This window comes from Hemitrygon akajei, chromosome 2 (assembly GCF_048418815.1).
Source record: "Hemitrygon akajei chromosome 2, sHemAka1.3, whole genome shotgun sequence".
Classification (NCBI taxonomy): domain Eukaryota; kingdom Metazoa; phylum Chordata; class Chondrichthyes; order Myliobatiformes; family Dasyatidae; genus Hemitrygon; species Hemitrygon akajei.
This window is the reverse complement of record NC_133125.1, coordinates 67,638,470-67,656,482: the sequence shown is the minus strand read 5'-3', so window position 1 is coordinate 67,656,482 and position 18,013 is coordinate 67,638,470. Positions and strand designations below refer to the sequence as shown.

General features: G+C 39.3%; 1 protein-coding gene across 6 annotated transcripts in view; it reads left to right on the top strand.

The window, feature by feature from the left end:
* Window positions 1–7,416: 7,416 nt before the first annotated feature.
* Window positions 7,417–18,013, top strand: part of cenpe (centromere protein E) — a 169,106-nt gene continuing 158,509 nt past the window's right edge. For 4 of the 6 annotated variants that reach the window (XM_073024458.1, XM_073024430.1, XM_073024439.1 and 1 more), the window contains exons 1-6: window positions 7,418–7,731; window positions 11,761–11,864; window positions 14,289–14,378; window positions 16,406–16,524; window positions 17,002–17,118; window positions 17,347–17,428. In XM_073024458.1, the coding sequence (XP_072880559.1) occupies window positions 7,634–7,731; window positions 11,761–11,864; window positions 14,289–14,378; window positions 16,406–16,524; window positions 17,002–17,118; window positions 17,347–17,428 (610 nt within the window). In that variant the 5' untranslated portion in view covers window positions 7,418–7,633. Of the gene's footprint in view, window positions 7,732–11,760; window positions 11,865–14,288; window positions 14,379–16,405; window positions 16,525–17,001; window positions 17,119–17,346; window positions 17,429–18,013 lie in introns of all 6 variants that reach the window. The other 2 variants (XM_073024450.1, XM_073024413.1) reach the window with 1 other exon arrangement.

Here is an 18,013-nt window from a genome sequence, read left to right as displayed (position 1 = left end):
TGCATGGAAGGTCATGTTTGACAAAACTTATTGAATTTTTTGAAGAGGTTACAAGGAAAGTTGACGAGGGTAAAGCAGTGGATGTTGTCTATATGGACTTCAGTAAGGCCTTTGACAAGGTTCCACACAAAAGATTAGTTAGGAAGGTTCAATCGTTAGTTATTAATATTGAAATAGTTAAATGGATTCAACAATGGCTGGATGGGAGATGCCAGAGAGTAGTGGTGGATAACTGTTTGTCAGGTTGGAGGCCGGTGACTAGTGGTGTGCCTCAGGGACCTATACTGGGTCCAACGTTGTTTGTCATATACATTAATGATCTGGATGATGGGGTGGTAAATTGGATTAGTAAGTATGTAGATGAAAATAAGGTAGGTGGCATTGTGGATAATGAAGTAGATTTTCAAAGCTTGCAGAGAGATTTAGGCCAGTTAGAAGAGTGGGCCTCTATATTAGATTGACCCTATATTAGATCGCTCTTCAGGTAAAACCCCTGTCACTAATAAATCAGTCCTACTTTTTAAATCTTTTCTATTTCAATGTGGTATTCTCGATGTGTGGCATTTTTTGCACCCCCAAGAAAAGGAATATTCATATTTCTCTCAGGTTCATCATGTGTACTCTCAGATTGATTTTTTTTTATAGATAGAAACTTGCTTCCACTGGTACGATCCTGTGATTATAAGGAGATTGCTTTGACTGATCATGCACCGGTGCTTCTGGCTTTAAGATTACCTGTTTACTCTGTACCAAATAGAAGTTGGCATTTTAACTTATCATTGTTATCTGATAAAAATTTTCTAAAGTTTTTGGAAAACCATATTACTTTTTTCTTTAAAGAAAATTTTAAAGGAGATACTGCTGGTACTATAGTCTGCGATACTTTTAAAGCATATATTTGTGGAGAAATTATCTCTTACTCTACCTATATAAAGAAAAAAGCTGACAAAGGTCAGACCTAGCAGTGATATTAAAAGATCTTGATTGAAAGTATGTCCTATCTCCAGATCCAAGTATATATAATAAGCATATTGAAATCCAATCCAAGTATAATCTTCTGCTAACTTACCCAATTGAACGACAGCTGTTGAGAGATAAAACTCAATTTTGCATTCACAGGGATAGAACAGGTAGATTATTAGCCAATCACTTAAAATCTTTTACAGTTAATCATCAAATCACAGAAATTTTTAAAGATAATGGTATTAAGATATCCAACCATTCAGAAATTAACAACGTATTTAAAGACTTTTACCTTAAGTTGTATCAGTCTGACTCATCTTCAGATGATACCTATATAAATGCTTTTTTCAGTAATATCAACATTCCTACATTGTCTGCTGATAGCCTAATACAGTTAGATCAGCCTATTTCCAATGAAGAAGTGGCTGAGGCTATACGTGCTTTACATTCTGGTAAGACCCCAGGACCTGATGGCTTTCCTGGGGAGTTTTACAAAACTTTCATTACGTTACTTACACCTTATTTATCCTCTGTTTTATCAGAGTCCTTTAAATCAGGTAAACTCCCTCAATCTTTTTATGAAGCTTTTATTTCTCTTATTCTTAAAAAAAATAAAAATCCAGCTGAATGTTCTTCATACAGACCGATTTCTTTATTAAATGTTGATGCAAAAATTTTATCCAAAATCTTAGCTTGAAGACTTGAAAGTATTTACCATCTATTGTATCACATGACCAGACAGGATTTATTAAAAATTGTTACTCAAATTTTAGTATACGTCGGTTATTGAATGTGATATATTCACCATCCATAAAAAAATCAGAGTGTATATTATCCTTAGATGCAGAAAAAGCCTTCGATAGGATTGAGTGGAATTATCTTTTTAAGACTTAGAAAAGTTTAATTTTGGGCCTAATTTTATTCGTTGGGTTTGTTACGAATGAGGAGCAACCCTGAGGGGCAGAAGGGTGCAAAGTCGCCCCCCCCCCTTTTTGAGAATCGCAAAATCGCTACTATTTCGGGTCTGATACCAAGGAAATGAGAGAGAGAGACAACGCCGAGATACACAAAAGTGGAATGTCTCCTCCTAACAAAAGCGGAACGGAACCACTGATTACTGCTATTGTCTCTTGGAGAAGGATTGTGTATTGAGTACTGTTCTATTCATTGAAACCCCTCAGGGGGCAACCAGAGTGGTCTGGTTGATGGGTTGCATCATCCCAACCTGATTGACATCTGAGACCCCGTGAGTGAGGATAAAAGTAAAGTCTGGGGAACACCCCTCAGACGCACCAGGAGAGATGCTATGAGACCGGTGGGGGCTTGTGTGTGTGTCCACCCTTGCCTGGGTGATGAGTCCACCACGGAAGAACAGTCTAGCTAAAGGACGGAGGGGTCATACGTGAATGGCCACAACAACAACGCATCGACGGATCAAGATCGTAAAAGGAAAGTCGGCAAGTGAATAGCTGTTACTCTCTCTCTCTCTCTCCAACAATTGCAACAATGACCAACAACTACCGCAGCCTGCATGAACTGAACTGAACTTTATATTTCCATCGGACAATTCATTATCCCCTAGACAACGATAGAGCTTATTTTTTATTGATTATTATTATACCCGCACTTTTAAGTTTAGTATTGATGACGTATATTATCTGTATATTTGCATTGATATTATTTTTGTGTATTTTTACTAATAAATACTGTTAAAAATAGTATCATCAGACTTCAACAGATACTCCTATCTTTGCTGGTAAGACACCCAGTTACGGGGTTCGTAACAGGTTAAATTAATTTACTTGTCTCCTACCGCTCAGGTTATTACTAACTCTCAAATTTCTGAGCCCTTTAAATTACAGCGGGGAACTAGACAAGGTTGCCCTCTTAGTCCTTTACTTTTTGCTTTAGCTATAGAACCCTTAGCAATAGCATTTTGAGAATCTAAGGACATTTCTGGTATACTAAGGGAAGGTATGACTCATAAAATTTCATTATACGTTGATGATATTTTACTTTTAATCTCTAACACTGAACCTTCGGTTCTTTCTTTAATTTCCCAGTTCAGCTCTTTTTCAGGATATAAGCTGAACTTACATAAAAGTGAGCTATTTCCTTTAAATGACCTAATGTCATCAAATGCCAAATTTCCGTTCCAAGTTGTTACAAGTCAATTTATGTATCTAGGTGTAACAATTACTAAAAACTTCAAGAATTTATTTAAAGAAAACTTAAACCCCTTATTGAATTATGTGAAAAAGACGCTTTCTAAATGGTCTCCTCTTTCTTTATCCCTAATTGGCCGAATTAATTTGATTAAAATGAAGATTCTTCCTAAATTTTTATATCTCTTTCAGGCCTTATCTATTTTTATTCCTAAGACCTGCTTTGATTCTTTAGATTCAATTTTAACATCTTATATTTGGAATAATAAACAAGCTCATTTAAGTAAAGTTTACCTATAAAGAAATAAAGAGATTGGTGGATTAGCCCTACCCAATTTTAGGTTTTACTATTGGGCTGCCAATATAAGGAATATTACTTTCTGGTCCTATTATATTTATCGTAAAGATTGCCCATCATGGGTCTCCTTAGAAGTTAATTCTGTAAAAAATTCCTCTATTGTCTCTCTTCTTGGATCATACTCTTCTTTTTCAGCAAATAAAACAACAGATAACATAATTGTTAAGCAAACTTTAAGGATTTGGGCTCAATTTAGGGAATTTTTTGGTTTAGCGAATTTTTCATTATCATCTCCCATTTTCCTTAATTTTTTTTTATCCCTTCCATGACTGACAAAGTCTGTAAGGATTGGGATGAACTAGGTATTAAGTGTTTTTGGGACCTGTTTATCTCAGGATCTCTTGCTTCATTTGACCAATTGTCAACAAAATTTGCAATCCCAAAAACACATTTTTACAGATACCTTCAAATTAGAGATTTCTTATGTTTCCAATTAACTATTTTTCCTATAGGTCCTGATAAAAATTTACTGGACGATCTTTTAAATTTAAAACCTTTTGTTAATGGTTCTATTACTGGTATCTGTAACTTGTTGATTGATTCTAGACAAGACTTTTTAGATAAAATAAAAAAAAGCTTGGGAGGATGACCTAAATTGTCAGATTTCCGATGATAGATGGAATAAAATTCTTAAATGGGTTAATAAATCATCTTTCTGTGCTCATCATTCTCTTCTACAATTTAAAGTGGTTCATAGAGCTTACATTTCTAAACAGAAGCTGTCCAGTTTTTATCCAAATGTTTCTCCACTTTATAATAAATGCAACTTTGCTGATGCCTCTTTAATTCATATGTTTTGGTTTTGCCCTAAAATTGAAAAGTTTTGGCAGGAAGTATTTCATACCTTCTCACAACTTTTTAGGGTCCAATTTGACCCAAATCCCCTTACTACCTTGTTTGGTATTTTTGCAAATGAAGATATAACTTTAAATACTCCTAACCTACAGGTTTTAGTTTTTACCTCTCTTTTAGCAAGAAGAGCAATCTTGCTTAAATGGAAGGAGTCTACCCCTCCTACACATCTTCAATGGCTACGTGATATTATGTCTTATTTAAATTTAGAAAAGATCTGCTGCTCAGTCTTAAATTCGAGACAATCTTTTTATGATATCTGGGGACCTTTCCTAAATTACTTTTCCAATTTATAAAGTTTAACAGTGCACAGACTTTTATGTCTATTTTTATCTTCTCTTCTTAAGTGAATATGTTTTTTTCCTAATTATCCATTATCATCCATCAGCTTTTTTCTTTGGTAGTTGGTAGGGGGTTGACTTTTTTTAATATAAAAAAATTCTTTTATGATGTATGACCTATCTTTAAATTTTTGATTACAGAGTGGTATACCTTTATGTGTTATGCTATAACATTTTGATCAATTTTATTACAATATATGAATGTACATAAGTTATGTTGAGATGTATCTATGTGTTGCACTCTGTAAATCTTGTTTTTTTTTCTTCTGCATAAAAATATTGTAAAAAGAAAAGAAGAGTGGGCTGAACGATGGCAGATGGTGTTTAATGCTGATAAGTGTGAGGTGCTACATTTTGGTAGGAATAATCCAAATAGGACATACATGGTAAATGGTAGGGTATTGAAGAATGCAGTAGAACAGAGTGATCTAGGAATACTGGTGCATAGTTCCCTGAAGACGGAATCTCATGTGGATAGGGTGGTGAAGAAAGCTTTTGGTATGCTGGCCTTTATAAATCAGAGCATTGAGTATAGGAGTTGGGATGTAATGTTAAAAGTGTACAAGGCATTGGTAAGGCCGAATTTGGAGTATTGTGTACAGTTCTGGTCACTGAATTATAGGAAAGATGTCAACAAAATGGAGAGAGTACAGAGAAGATTTACTAGAATGTTACCTGGGTTTCAGCACCTAAGTTACAGGGAAAGGTTGAACAAGTTAGGTCTTTTTTCTTTGGAGCATAGAAGGTAGAGGGGGGACTTGATAGAGGTATTTAAAATGATGAGGGGGATAGATAGAGTTGACGTGGATAGGCTTTTTCCATTGAGAGTAGGGGAGATTCAAACAACAGGACATGAGTTGAGAGTTAGGGGGCAAAAGTTCAAGGGTAACACGAGGGGGAATTTCTTTACTCAGAGAGTGGTAGCTGTGTGGAACGAGCTTTCAGTAGAAGTGGTGGAGGCAGGTTCGGTATTGTCATTTAAAGTAAAATTGGATAGGTATGTAGACAGGAAAGCAATGGAGGGTTATGGGCTGAGTGCGGGTCAGTGGGACTAGGTGAGAGTAAGTGTTCGGCACGGACTAGAAGGGCCAAGATGGCCTGTTTCCATGCTGTAATTGTTATATGGTTATAATAAAATTAGAGAGTCAAAATTAGGTCCTGCTGAAGGGTTTCAGCCCAAAACATCGACTGTACTCTTTTCCATAGATGCTGCCTGGCCTGCTGAGTTCCTGCAGCACTTTGTGTGTATTGCTAGGATTTCCAGCATCTGCAAATTTTCTCTTGTTAGGGACATAAAAGACTAGTTGTTAACATCTACAGCAATACATTACATTTGAGTGAGTGAGTGTGTATGTGTGTGTGAGTGTGTGTGAGTGAGTATGTATGTGTGTGAATGTGTGTGAGTGAGTGTGTATGTGTGTGTGAGTGTGTGAGTGTGTGTGAGTGAGTGAGTGTGTGTGTGAGTGTGTGTGAGTGAGTGAGTGTGTGTGTGTGAGTGTGTGTGTGTTTGTGTGTGTGTCTGAGTGTATGTATGTGTGTTTGTGTGTTTGTTTGTTTGTGTGTGAGTGTGTGTGTGTTTGAGTGTTTGTGTGTTTGTGTGTGAGTGTGTGTGTGTTTGTGTGTGAGTGTGTGTGAGTGTGTGTGTGAGTGTGTGTGTGTGTTTGTGTGAGTGTGTGATTCTGTGTGAGTGTGTGAGTGTGTGTGTGTGTGAGTGTGTGTGTGTGAGTGTGTGTGTGTTTGTGTGTGATTGTGTGTGAATGTGTGTGTGTGTGAGTGTGTGTGTGTGAGTGTGTGTGTGTGTGTTGCTTTTTGCGTGTTACCGTGAAAAAATAGCAAAGGCAATAATCATGAGGTGTACACAGTTCTCAAAGGTTCATTTACCCTTGTTACATTATAGTTAGTTTGTTCTACTATTCCTAAACTACTTTGATTTGGGTGTTGTGAGGTCAACCTCAAACAGTTAAGGCTTGCATTTAGATATTGGATGGAGATAGAATATTTACTGTTGGAATTATTGTCTGGATCAGGGGGAAAAAAAGAGACTGTGGAAAGACATGGACGGTTAGTTTGCGAATGAGCTAAAGTGTTGAGATTAAACAGTGGGATAAAAATTGGCAAAGAAATAATCTGCACCACAATAAATCATCGCCAGCTCCGCCTTCCTTTGGTTGCACCTCCTGGCTCGCGCCGGTGACGTCATCAACAGCAGTTGACCAATCAGGTCGAATCTGGGAAATTCAAACTGGGTAGAGACGGAAAGGGGTTATCACGCCGCTCTTCTAGTCCCGCTGCCGGGAGGCCCCAGACCCGAACCCGGTCCCGGTCCCGCTGCCGGGAGGCCCCAGACCCGAACCCGGTCCCGGTCCCGCTGCCGGGAGGCCCCAGACCCAAACCCGGTCCCGCTGCCGGGAGGCCCCAGACCCGAACCCGGTCCCGGTCCCGCTGCCGGGAGGCCCCAGACCCGAACCCGGTCCCGGTCCCGCTGCGGGGAGGCCCCAGACCCGAACCCGGTCCTGCTGCCGGGAGGCCCCAGACCCGAACCCGGTCCCGGTCCCGCTGCCGGGAGGCCCCAGACCCAAACCCGGTCCCGCTGCCGGGAGGCCCCAGACCCGAACCCGGTCCCGGTCCCGCTGCCGGGAGGCCCCAGACCCGAACCCGGTCCCGGTCCCGCTGCGGGGAGGCCCCAGACCCGAACCCGGTCCCGCTGCCGGGAGGCCCCAGACTCGAACCCGGTCCCGGTCCCGCTGCGGGGAGGCCCCAGACCCGGACCCGAACCCGGTCCCGCTGCGGGGAGGCCCCAGACCCGGACCCGAACCCGGTCCCGCTGCGGGGAGGCCCCAGACCCGGACCCGAACCCCTTCCCGGTCCCGGTCCCGCTGCGGGGAGGCCCCAGACCCGAACCCAGCCTAGAGAGCTGGGAGGCTAACGGTTAGGCCCCGAACCCGAGGAGCGATATGGATAAAAGGCAGGAAAGCGCGGGTGTGAAGTGCCCTGGAATGGTGGAGGAGAGTGCGGTGCAAGTGTGTGTCCGGCTGAGACCTCCCAATGCCAGGTGAGTAGGATCTTATATAACACTGAGAAATAGCGCTGATGCCGAGCCTTGAAAACGGGGACTCGGTTTAAATAAAGCCAAGAGGTGCTGGAATTCCAGAACAACGCACACAATGCTGGAGGAAACAGGTCGGGCAGCACCCAACAATCAACGTGTGACGCCGGATTCCCGACTGGAAAGGAATGGGGTCAGCCTAATAAGAAAGCTGGGGCAGGGGGAGTAGTGCAGGTGAGGGGTAATTGAATGGGCGGGGAGAGGGAGGTGATAGGTGGGAAAAGTTTAGGGCTGACGAAGATGGAATCTGATAGAGGAGGAGAGTGGACTGGGGAGAAAAGGAAGGTGGAGGTAATATTGGGTAAAGAAATCAAAAGGAGAGGGGAAGAAATTACCAGATTAGAGAAACCACTGTTCATGCCAACAAGCTGGAGACTATGAAGATGGAATATGAGGTGTTCCTACAATCTGAGAGTGATCTCATTGTGGTGGTGAAGGAGGGCATGGATCGACATGTCAGATTTGAAAGAATTAAAATGGGTGACCACCTGACAATCCTGCCTGTTGAGGCGGACAGAGCAAAAGTGCTCAAAGAAGCCACCCCCTAATCTATGTCAGTTTTCACTGATGTAGAGGAGGCTGCATTGCGAAGATGGGATATAGATGTGAAGGGTTGCCTCACCTGGAAAGACATTTTGGGGCCCTGAATGTTGGTGAGGGAGAAGGTGTAGTACTTGTTCTGCTTGCAGGAATAAGTGCAAGGACGGAGATCAGCCTGAGTAGCCTTTAGGACATTGAAGCAAGGGGAGCAGAGAACAGGATCATGAAAGTAAGGGATAAATGGGGTGAGGGTATAGAATGAAAGGATGGCTTGGGAACAGGGAAAAAAATACAAAGGTTGAACCCAAAACAGGATGATAGAAACACTCAGGACACTCCTTTGATAGAGAAACAACCAGTTGCGGTTTCCTTGAGTTAATGTACAGATTTTGCATAGCGTTGTTTGTGTTGATTCTCGATCCCATGCAATTTTCTGTTTCGAACATTGTGAAGGATGACTTTAGTCTCTTTGTCTGGGTACCTTTAGTTGAACAGCTCTTGCACCACCTGTCCTTCATAGAACACTTGATCCAAAGCACTTTTGGTGACAAGTCATTTAGTTGATAGATTGCCCAAAATGACATTAGAGTCCTGCAGGAAAAAGAGAGGGTGAATTCTGTGACATTATTCCCCAAGAGGATTGTCAAAGTCATTTGGCAGAATGCCTGATCAAAGCTTCAAAACAACCACTAAGACTTTGAGAGGCCTTCAGTCAGTTCTATCCTGCATGTTTTCCATGCTAGCCACACCATATTTTCCATTGTGACAACAGGACAGGAAATGAGATTGACTATCACAAGAAGCAACTGCTATTGGAAATTATTAATATAGCGAAAACAGCAAAAAAGCTCCGAGCAAGATGTGATTGATGACATACTACTTCAAAAAGGGCCATTAAAGATACAGGACTATGTACAAAGGGGCAAGATAAAGTTTGGTACAGCCCGTCCAATGGCTCTGGAATGTCAGAATTTGGGGTTCTCCTACCATTGCACATTAATTAGTTAAAATCTGTGTTAAGCTTTCCATGAACTTGGACAGCACAGTGGCCGGTTTGTAAAGCCACTGCCACCGCTCCAGCAACCTGGGTGCCATCCTGACTTTGTGTGCTGACTGTGGGAGTTTCTCACTGTGACCATGTATGCTTCCTTTGGATGTTCAGGCTGCCAATTTCTTTTCATAGACTGTAATTGAACAAAATCTCTGCCTAGTGCAAATAATTGCATCCTGCAAATCTTCATTTTCATTATATTGTTTAAGATGATTGTTGATACCTTAAAATTCTTTGTAGTTCTTAATTTGATGAAGTAGTGAAATTGTTTCATTTTCACTCCTGAATATTTCTGGCATCTCCAAGCCTGAATGTTTGGAATTGCAATGAGCTAAACAGTTCTGAGTAGCCTCACTCTTTATTTCTCACCAACTATCAGTGACAAAAATCACTTTTTTTTAACCCAAGCATGTGCTATTTTAAAAACTGTTCTCTCTGAGCACAGTGTAGGACTAACCGCCATACAAGTGCACGTGACTGACACCAGTTAGAATCCATTCAAGGATAGTCTCCTCACCCAGTTAAGTGGCATAGTGTCCCAAATAAAGGGAATCCCCCAACTTTTGCTTTAGATGTTTCCTTTTAACCTGCAAAGACCACCATTTTTGTAATAGTTTTTTACATTTATTTCTTCATGAAATGCTTCTGGATGCTTTGTGTTTATTTCTCTAATATATAGATAATTATTGATATTTGAATAGAGTCTATCACAGATTGTGTTACAAAGTTCTGTATAAATTAAGTTTTCTTTGGTTGCTTTTCTGTCCATGCCTCAGTTTTTGGTCATGCCATTTCCCATTATTGCCCCATGACATAGCAGACTCTTTTCCTTCCCTGCCATTTCCAAAAATTTCATTCCCCATGGATTTCTTCATCCAGCATCTTCCTAATAACCATCAATGGTCTATTTAACCAAACCCCTGAACTTGCAACATTACAGTCATATTTATTATTCATTAGCCTGAACAAATGAATGCTCTTGGCCTGAAATATTGCTATCTATTCCTCTCCATAGATTCTGACTGACCTGTTTTGTATGTGTTGCTCTGTTGAATTTCTTGCATATAAAGATACTGCTATTCTTTAGCTTTGCTCAACTAGAATCTAGAATCTCAAATTTTGGGATCGAGAATTTCAAGTTGTCCATGAATCAGCCTATTCTTGGCCCATGGAAGTTATTGCTATTGCTTGATTTTACTTTCTACTTACATGGTATGAAAGTAAGAAGACAATGGACAAATAAAGGGGTAAGCTAAAATGTCCCTCAATCCTTCACCATCCTTAGTTGATACTGTACATTTTTACTAAAACACACCACCACTTCCTTCCAATATTTTTGTATTCCAATATTGTCAAAATGTTATCACTCTTAGATAAAGGTGCTGTTTTTTCTTTGCATAGCAATAAGTTATTAGAATAATGGCACTCTGGGTTGAGGAGGGCAATGTGATTACCCACTCTACAAAAGAAGGTCCTTCCAGGGTTATGCTGTCTGGAATTTGCCCAGTAGAAGTGTAATTTTATAGCTGAATATTCCAGATCGATCTGGTTAACGATGATGGAAAGAAATGTTTCTCAGCAGATGGCCTTGGATGACTTAATCCCTATTTTCTCTATTAGGTTTGATGCCTTAGTTAATGTAAATCTGATCATTCTTATGAAACGTAGAATGCAAGTAATAATACTTTATTAAGCCCGAGTGGGAAATTCTTTCTATAGAGCAGCATTATTTAAAAACACATTTAGCAGTGTACAAACTTGACTATTAATAAAGTACAGAATAATAATATACCCAATAATAATTTACCAATGTGCAATAATAGTGTACAAAATAATAAAACAGACCATCGTATGTTGATGTGTGCTCTCCTGTTGCATAGAGATAAACTGTTGCTTCTGCTTATTGCACTTGGCAAGAAAGATTTTCTGTAATGATTCTTGAGACAGCCCAGCTGAATGAGTCTGTTCAAAAGGGGGCTCCACTGCTTATTCAGTAGGTCATGGAGAGGATGTGCCAGATTGTCCATAATGGATAACGGTTTGTATAGTGACCTCCTCTCCACCATTGACTCAAAGTTATCCAGGTTGTAGCCAAGGACAGATCCAGCCTTTCTGGTGAGTTTATTTAGTCTTTTGACATCACCAGCACCGATACTGCTCTCCCAACATAAAGCCCAGCATGTGATAACAGTGGAAGACGACTGGACAAAGAGATAAGTGGTAGAAAGAGAAGTTTGAATTTTATCTACAGGTTACCACTGTAGGAGATTTTTAACAATGAGATGTTCTCTTGTTAATATTCACTGTATGAATTGTATTTCTTTACTTGACTAGTAATGATGATCAAGTCTTCCTACAATCTTAAGACTCTTATCTTCCATCAGAGAGAAATCTTTACAAGGAGGATCTGGTACACACCCAGAAGTTCATTGGAAAACTGAGAACCAAACTATTTCCCAGATTAATGGGGGCAAATCATTCAGTTTTGGTAAGTTCCTGAGATAATTTTGTTTTTTAAGGGAGCAGTAGCTTGCTAGCTCTTAACTCAGTAATTTTCTGATTAGTGAATCTAAACACAGGAGATGCTGTTGGTAGACAGCAAAGAGTGTCAATATAACTACAAAAGAAATTGCATTTTCAGTGCAAAACATTAAGATTATTCAACAGTAATGCAGGAAATGTTTCTCTAATTTCATGGTAGTGCATTATCAGACTAAAATAAGACCATTGAATCGGATAATGACATTATTGGGGAGTGATGTGCTAATAACACTAGTCATAGAATCCTACGGCACAGAAACAGGCCCTTTGGCACATCTAGTCCATGCAGAACCATTAACCTGCCTAATCCCATCCACAAATTTATCTAAGTTTCTCTTAAATCTTGAAATTGAGCTCGCATCTACCACTTGCACTGTCAGATTGTTCCACACTCTCATCACCCTCTGAAGACTTGCTCCCCTAAACATTTCACTTTTCACCCTTAATCCATGAGTTCTAGTTGTAGTCTCACGCAACCTTAGTGGAAGATTTCATGGAGGTATACAAAATTATGAGGGATGCAGATTTACCCTATCAGCATACCTCCATGAAATCTCCCCTCAATCTTATATATTCTAGGGAATAAAATCAAGCTGTTCCTATAACTCAGGTTCTCAAGTCCCAGCAACATCCTTGTAAATTTTCTCTGCATTCTTTCAGTCCTATTTACATTTTTCCTGTAGGTAGATGACCAGAATGCACATGATACTCCAAATTAGGCCTCACCAATGTCTTATACAATTTCAACATGCCATCCCAACTCCTGTACTCAATACATTGATTTATGAAGGCCAATATGTCAGAAGTTTTCTTTACCACCCTAACTACCCTTGACACCACTTTCAATGAATTATGGACCTGTATTCCAGATTGCTCTGTCTACCACACTCCTCACTGAGTAATACACCCTGGATGGTCCTTCAAAAGTGCAATATCTTTCACGTGTCTGCATTAAATTCCATCTGCCATTTTTCAGCCCATTTTTCCAGTTGGTCAGATTCCACTGCAGTTCCTGCCCTCATCAACTTTCTGGGTAGCTTCCTCAAAACTCTACAAGTTTGGTTAGACACTATCTACCACACAAAAAAGTAATGTTGATTATTCCTAATCAGTCACTGTCCAACCAAATATGTGTCTATCCGGTACCTTAGAATATCTTCCAATAACTTCCACTACTGACGTTGGGCTCACTGGCCTATAATTTCCCAGCTTATTCTCAGAGCTTTTCTTAAACAATGGAGCAACAGTAGCTATCATCCACCACCTCACCTGTGGCTAAAGGGATTTTAAAGATCTCTGGGGTTCTTGGAATTTCTGCACTAGCCTCCCACAGATTCCAAGGAAACTCCTTGTGAGGTGCCTAGGATTTATCCACCCTAATATCCGTCAAGGCAATAAATACTTTTTCCTCTGTAATCTGTTTTTGCTTCACTTCCATAGACTCTGTCTCCCAAGTGAATGCAGATGCAATCTCGATCTCCCCCATCTTTTTTGGTTCTGTGATTAGATTACTATTTTGATCTCTCAGAGAACTAATTTTGTCCCTTGCTATCCTTTTGCTCTTAATATATCTGTAGGAGTCCTTGGGATTCTCCTTCACCTTGTCTGCTAGAGTAATTTCGTGCTGCCTTTTTGCCCTCCTTATTTTCTCCTTAAGCTTTCTTTTGCATTTCTTGTACTGCAGGTACCTCATTCGTTCCTACATGCCTAAAACTATTGTGTACCTCCTTCCTTTTTCTTAACCAGGATCTTAATATCTCTTGAAAACCAAAGTCCCCTAAGCCTGTTATCTTTGCCTTTTATTCTGACAGGAACATTTCCTCTCAATTTCACTTTTGAAGGCCTTCCACCTACCAGGTATACCTTTGCCAGAAAACATCTGTCCCCATCCACACTTGCCAGATCCTTTCTGATACAATCACAATTGGCCTTTGTTCAAGTTAGAATCTCAACCCGAGGACCAGACCTATCCTTTTCTGGAATTACCTAGAAATTAATGGCATTATGATCACTAGATGCAGTGTTCTCCTACATAAATTTCTGTCAGTTGCCCTGTCTCATTCTCTAAAAGAATATCTAGTATTGCACACTTTCTCATTTAGTCCTTTAGCAAATTTGTAGAGATTGCAGACTATATGAGAGTCCCAATCAATATGTGGAGAAATTAAAATCACCTATTGTCACAATTTTACGTTTCTTGCAACAGATCTCTCTATGAATTTGCTCCTCTAAGTCCTGTGGACTGTTGGTGTAATAGTGGTAATAAATTGGCAGTGATAGATTACTTAGTTAGCTGACTTTGTCTGAGATGTAATGGAATTAGAAAATTTTTGCTGATTAATAATTTTTTTGCTGAACAATTATTTTCCAGACCGTGTATTCCATGAAAATGAGACAACACAAACTATTTATACTGAAGTTGCACATTCTATAGTGTGCTCTATAACTGAAGGCTATAATGGTAAGTCTAATAAACATTCTAATGTTCAACCTACAGTCTGTTATTACTTGACTTCTACCCCTTCGTGGTTATAATTTTATCATTAGTTTTGAGGCTGGACTCTAACCACTTGTTTCAGTTTTTGGATAAGATGTCTGGAATTTTGATGAAACATAATGACAACTCAAATCCTCAATTTGCTGAGGTGAGGGGGAATCTTGTCAATAGATTTGATGCAATCATTTACATTATAACATACTTCTATTGTGTAGGATATTTAAAACATTTTCAAAAAAACTTAGGAGCATCAAGCTGAAATCACTGGAATAAAGTTCAGAACTGTAAATTTGTTTACAAAGTACCATACTGTATGCAACCTTGAGGCTGAAGTCTTGGCAGTGGAAAGAAAACCACGGGTACAAGGTATTGGAAGAAAAAACAATCTTTGGTATGATATTGATGTTCATAAGTTGTTTTTGTTCACCTTTTCACCATTTCCTTGGATCTTTTGTTTAGTGAACTGTTCAAATAAGGAAAACTGATAACATTTAAAATGAGACTTCCACAGCTCCTGATGAACCTGTGCTTTCAGTCTTTGAGGCCAACATGAGAGGACGGTGAACCCACGGAAAGTATCCACTCCAGGGGGTACCTGGCTGAATATTTAAGACCTGTGCTGATCAACTGGCTGAAGTGTTCACCAATATCTTTAACCTCTCACTTCGGCAGTCTGAGGTCCCAGCCTGCTTTAGGCAGGCTTTAATTATATCAGGGCCTAAGGAAAGCATGGTAACCTGCCTTGACTTATTGCCCAGTCCAATGTGATGAAGTGCTTTGAGAGGGCGATGAAAAATATTAACTCCTGTCCTAGAAGCAATTTGGATCCAGTCCAATCTGCCTAGCGTCACAACAGCTCAATAGCAGATACCATTTCATTGGCTCTTCATTCAATCCTGCAACATCTGGACAGTGAAGATGCACACACCAGGAAGCTCTTCATTAACTACAGTTGGACATTCAATACCCTCAAAGGTAATGAGCTTCAAGTCCTGGGCCTCAATGAATTTCCTAATTCCTTACTTGCAGACCCCAGTCAGTTCAGATTGGCAGCAACATCCTCTCCACAATCTTCCTCAGCACATGTGTACCACAAGGCTGTGTGCTTAGCTCCCTGCTCTGTTCACTATATATTTGTGACAGAAGCTAAGCACAGCTCCAATGCTGATAACACCACTGTCATTGGCTGTATCAAGGGTGGCAATGAATCAGCATATAGGAGGGAGATTGACAGTGTCACAACAATAACCCCTCAGTATATATCAGCAAGGAGATGATTATTGATCAGGAGGAGGAAATCTGAGGTCATTAAGCCAGTCCTCATTAGGGAATCAGGTGGGGAAGGCTCAGTAACTTTAAATTCCTTGCTGCTATCATTTCAGAGGAACATCCTACAAAAGGTAGTGGATATAGCCCAGCCCATTTGAGCACGGCTAATTGGAGAGCTGTTGCGGGAAAGTGGTGTCCATCATCAAGGACCTCTACCATCAAGGCCATATTCTTCTTGCTGCTGCCATCAGAAAGAAGTTACTGGAGCCTCAGGACCTGGACCACCAGGTTCAGGAACAGTTTTTACTCAACCATCAGACTCTTGAACGAGAAGGGATAATTTCGTTCAAACTTCACTCACCCCATCATGGAACTGTTTTCACTGAACTGGATTCACTTTCATGCACTCTTCATCTCATGTTTTCTGTATTTATTGCTTATTTAATATTTTTCTTTGTATTTTCACAGTTTGTTATCATCTGGACATTGGTTGTTGCTCAACCCGTGGCTGTAGTCTTTCATTGATTCTATTGTTTTCCTTATTTTCTGTTAATGCCTGCAAGAACATGAAACTCAGGGTTGCATATGGTGAAGTATATGTACTTTGATAATAAATTTACTTTGAACATTGAGACTGGAATAGGTTAAGGTGCAAAGTGGTAATCATTGTAGAAGATGGGTTTGATGCTACTTTTAAATATTGTCTGCGTTTTGTTTATCAGGCACTATTTTTGCATATGGACAGACCTCATCTGGAAAGACTTATACAATGATGGGAAATGCAAATACTCCTGGTCTTATTCCTTTGGCAATCTGTAATTTATTCAAAGTTATTAATGATGTAAGTAACATTGTGCTTTTAAATGCTGACAGATGAAAATTTATTGTTTGTATTTTAAAATTATAATTTAAAGATTGCGGAAGACTTCACTGTGATTATGTACTATTATGCCTTGTACTTTTGTAATGGATTTGCTTGAATATCCTATGTTTATAACTCCCAAGTATTTAGATTTAATGCTCTTGTTTCTTTGCCAGTTGCAGAAGTATTTTCAATTTTCAAAAACTTTCTATGCATAGCACAGACTGGCTGCCAGTTCTGTATAATATGACTGCAATTTACAGCACTGATCTGTAATGTCCAGATTTAAATTAAAAAAAAAAGTTGATTAGCTAGAATCCCAGGAAGATTTGTAACAAATTGCTTCACTATTTCCAATTTTCCTATTTGTTATTTTGCTTCTTGTGCATTGAGGAACTGGATGTTTTTCTTTTCACAGCTGACCTGCACTACTAATTTGTTTTTTTTAAATCTTAGATGCAAAACAGAGAATTTCTGTTGCGTGTCTCTTACCTAGAAATTTATAATGAGTCTGTATCAGATTTACTTAGTGATTCAAAAGGAAAACCTCTGGAAATTAGGGAAGATATGGAAGTAAGTACATCTCATTGTAATTTTATGTGCTGCTTGTAAATCTACCAGTATTCACTTTTATTTGCACATTGAGCATTCCATGCAAAAGCTTGCACATAAATTTCCTCATTTCAGTTGGAGACCTGAGAAGCTTTGTGTAACTGTTATGAAAATTTTATTATCTTATCTTATAAATGAAATAACATTAAGTCTCTTTCTCATGTCAATTTTCAAATGCTTATTTTTCAGAGAACCATTTATGTTGCTGAGCTAATTGAAGAAGTTGCTGTAACTTTTGAGGATGTAATGAAGTGGGTCAAAAAAGGAGAAAGTAAGTTTAAAGTTGTAATTACACTTTTGTGTAGTTAAACTTCATGTGTATATGTGGTTGTAAATTTAATCTAACTTGTGTGCTTAAGCTCATCTATCTGTCAGATGCATAATCCTACTTTACACCACCAAGGTAATACTGAATGATCTAATACTGGTCCTTTAGGTGGGATGTTACATTGATATTACATTTATCTATCTGGGTGCAAGTAAGGACTCTCATCATCCCATTCAAAGAAAAAGAAGCTTATGGTTAATACATCTCCCTTAAATGAATGACACCAAGATGCATGTTAACTGTATAATTAATTTGTAATGATACTATGCTATTTGCAGATAAATTGTTTGTACAGAAATGACGAAAATATGCATTAGTTCCAAACTTCTGCTCAGATACCATTTCTTAGATATGATTTGCTTTGGTTTATGCTCAACTGAAAGATCTGAATTATCACAAGTGTCCATTGTTGGACAAATGTTGGCCTGCAAGTGGAGATTCCCGATTCATCAAGTAACACTATTGAATATTTCTACCTACCCAAAGGGTTGTAGTAAAGCAGAACAGGCTTTAGTTACCTTCAAAGCT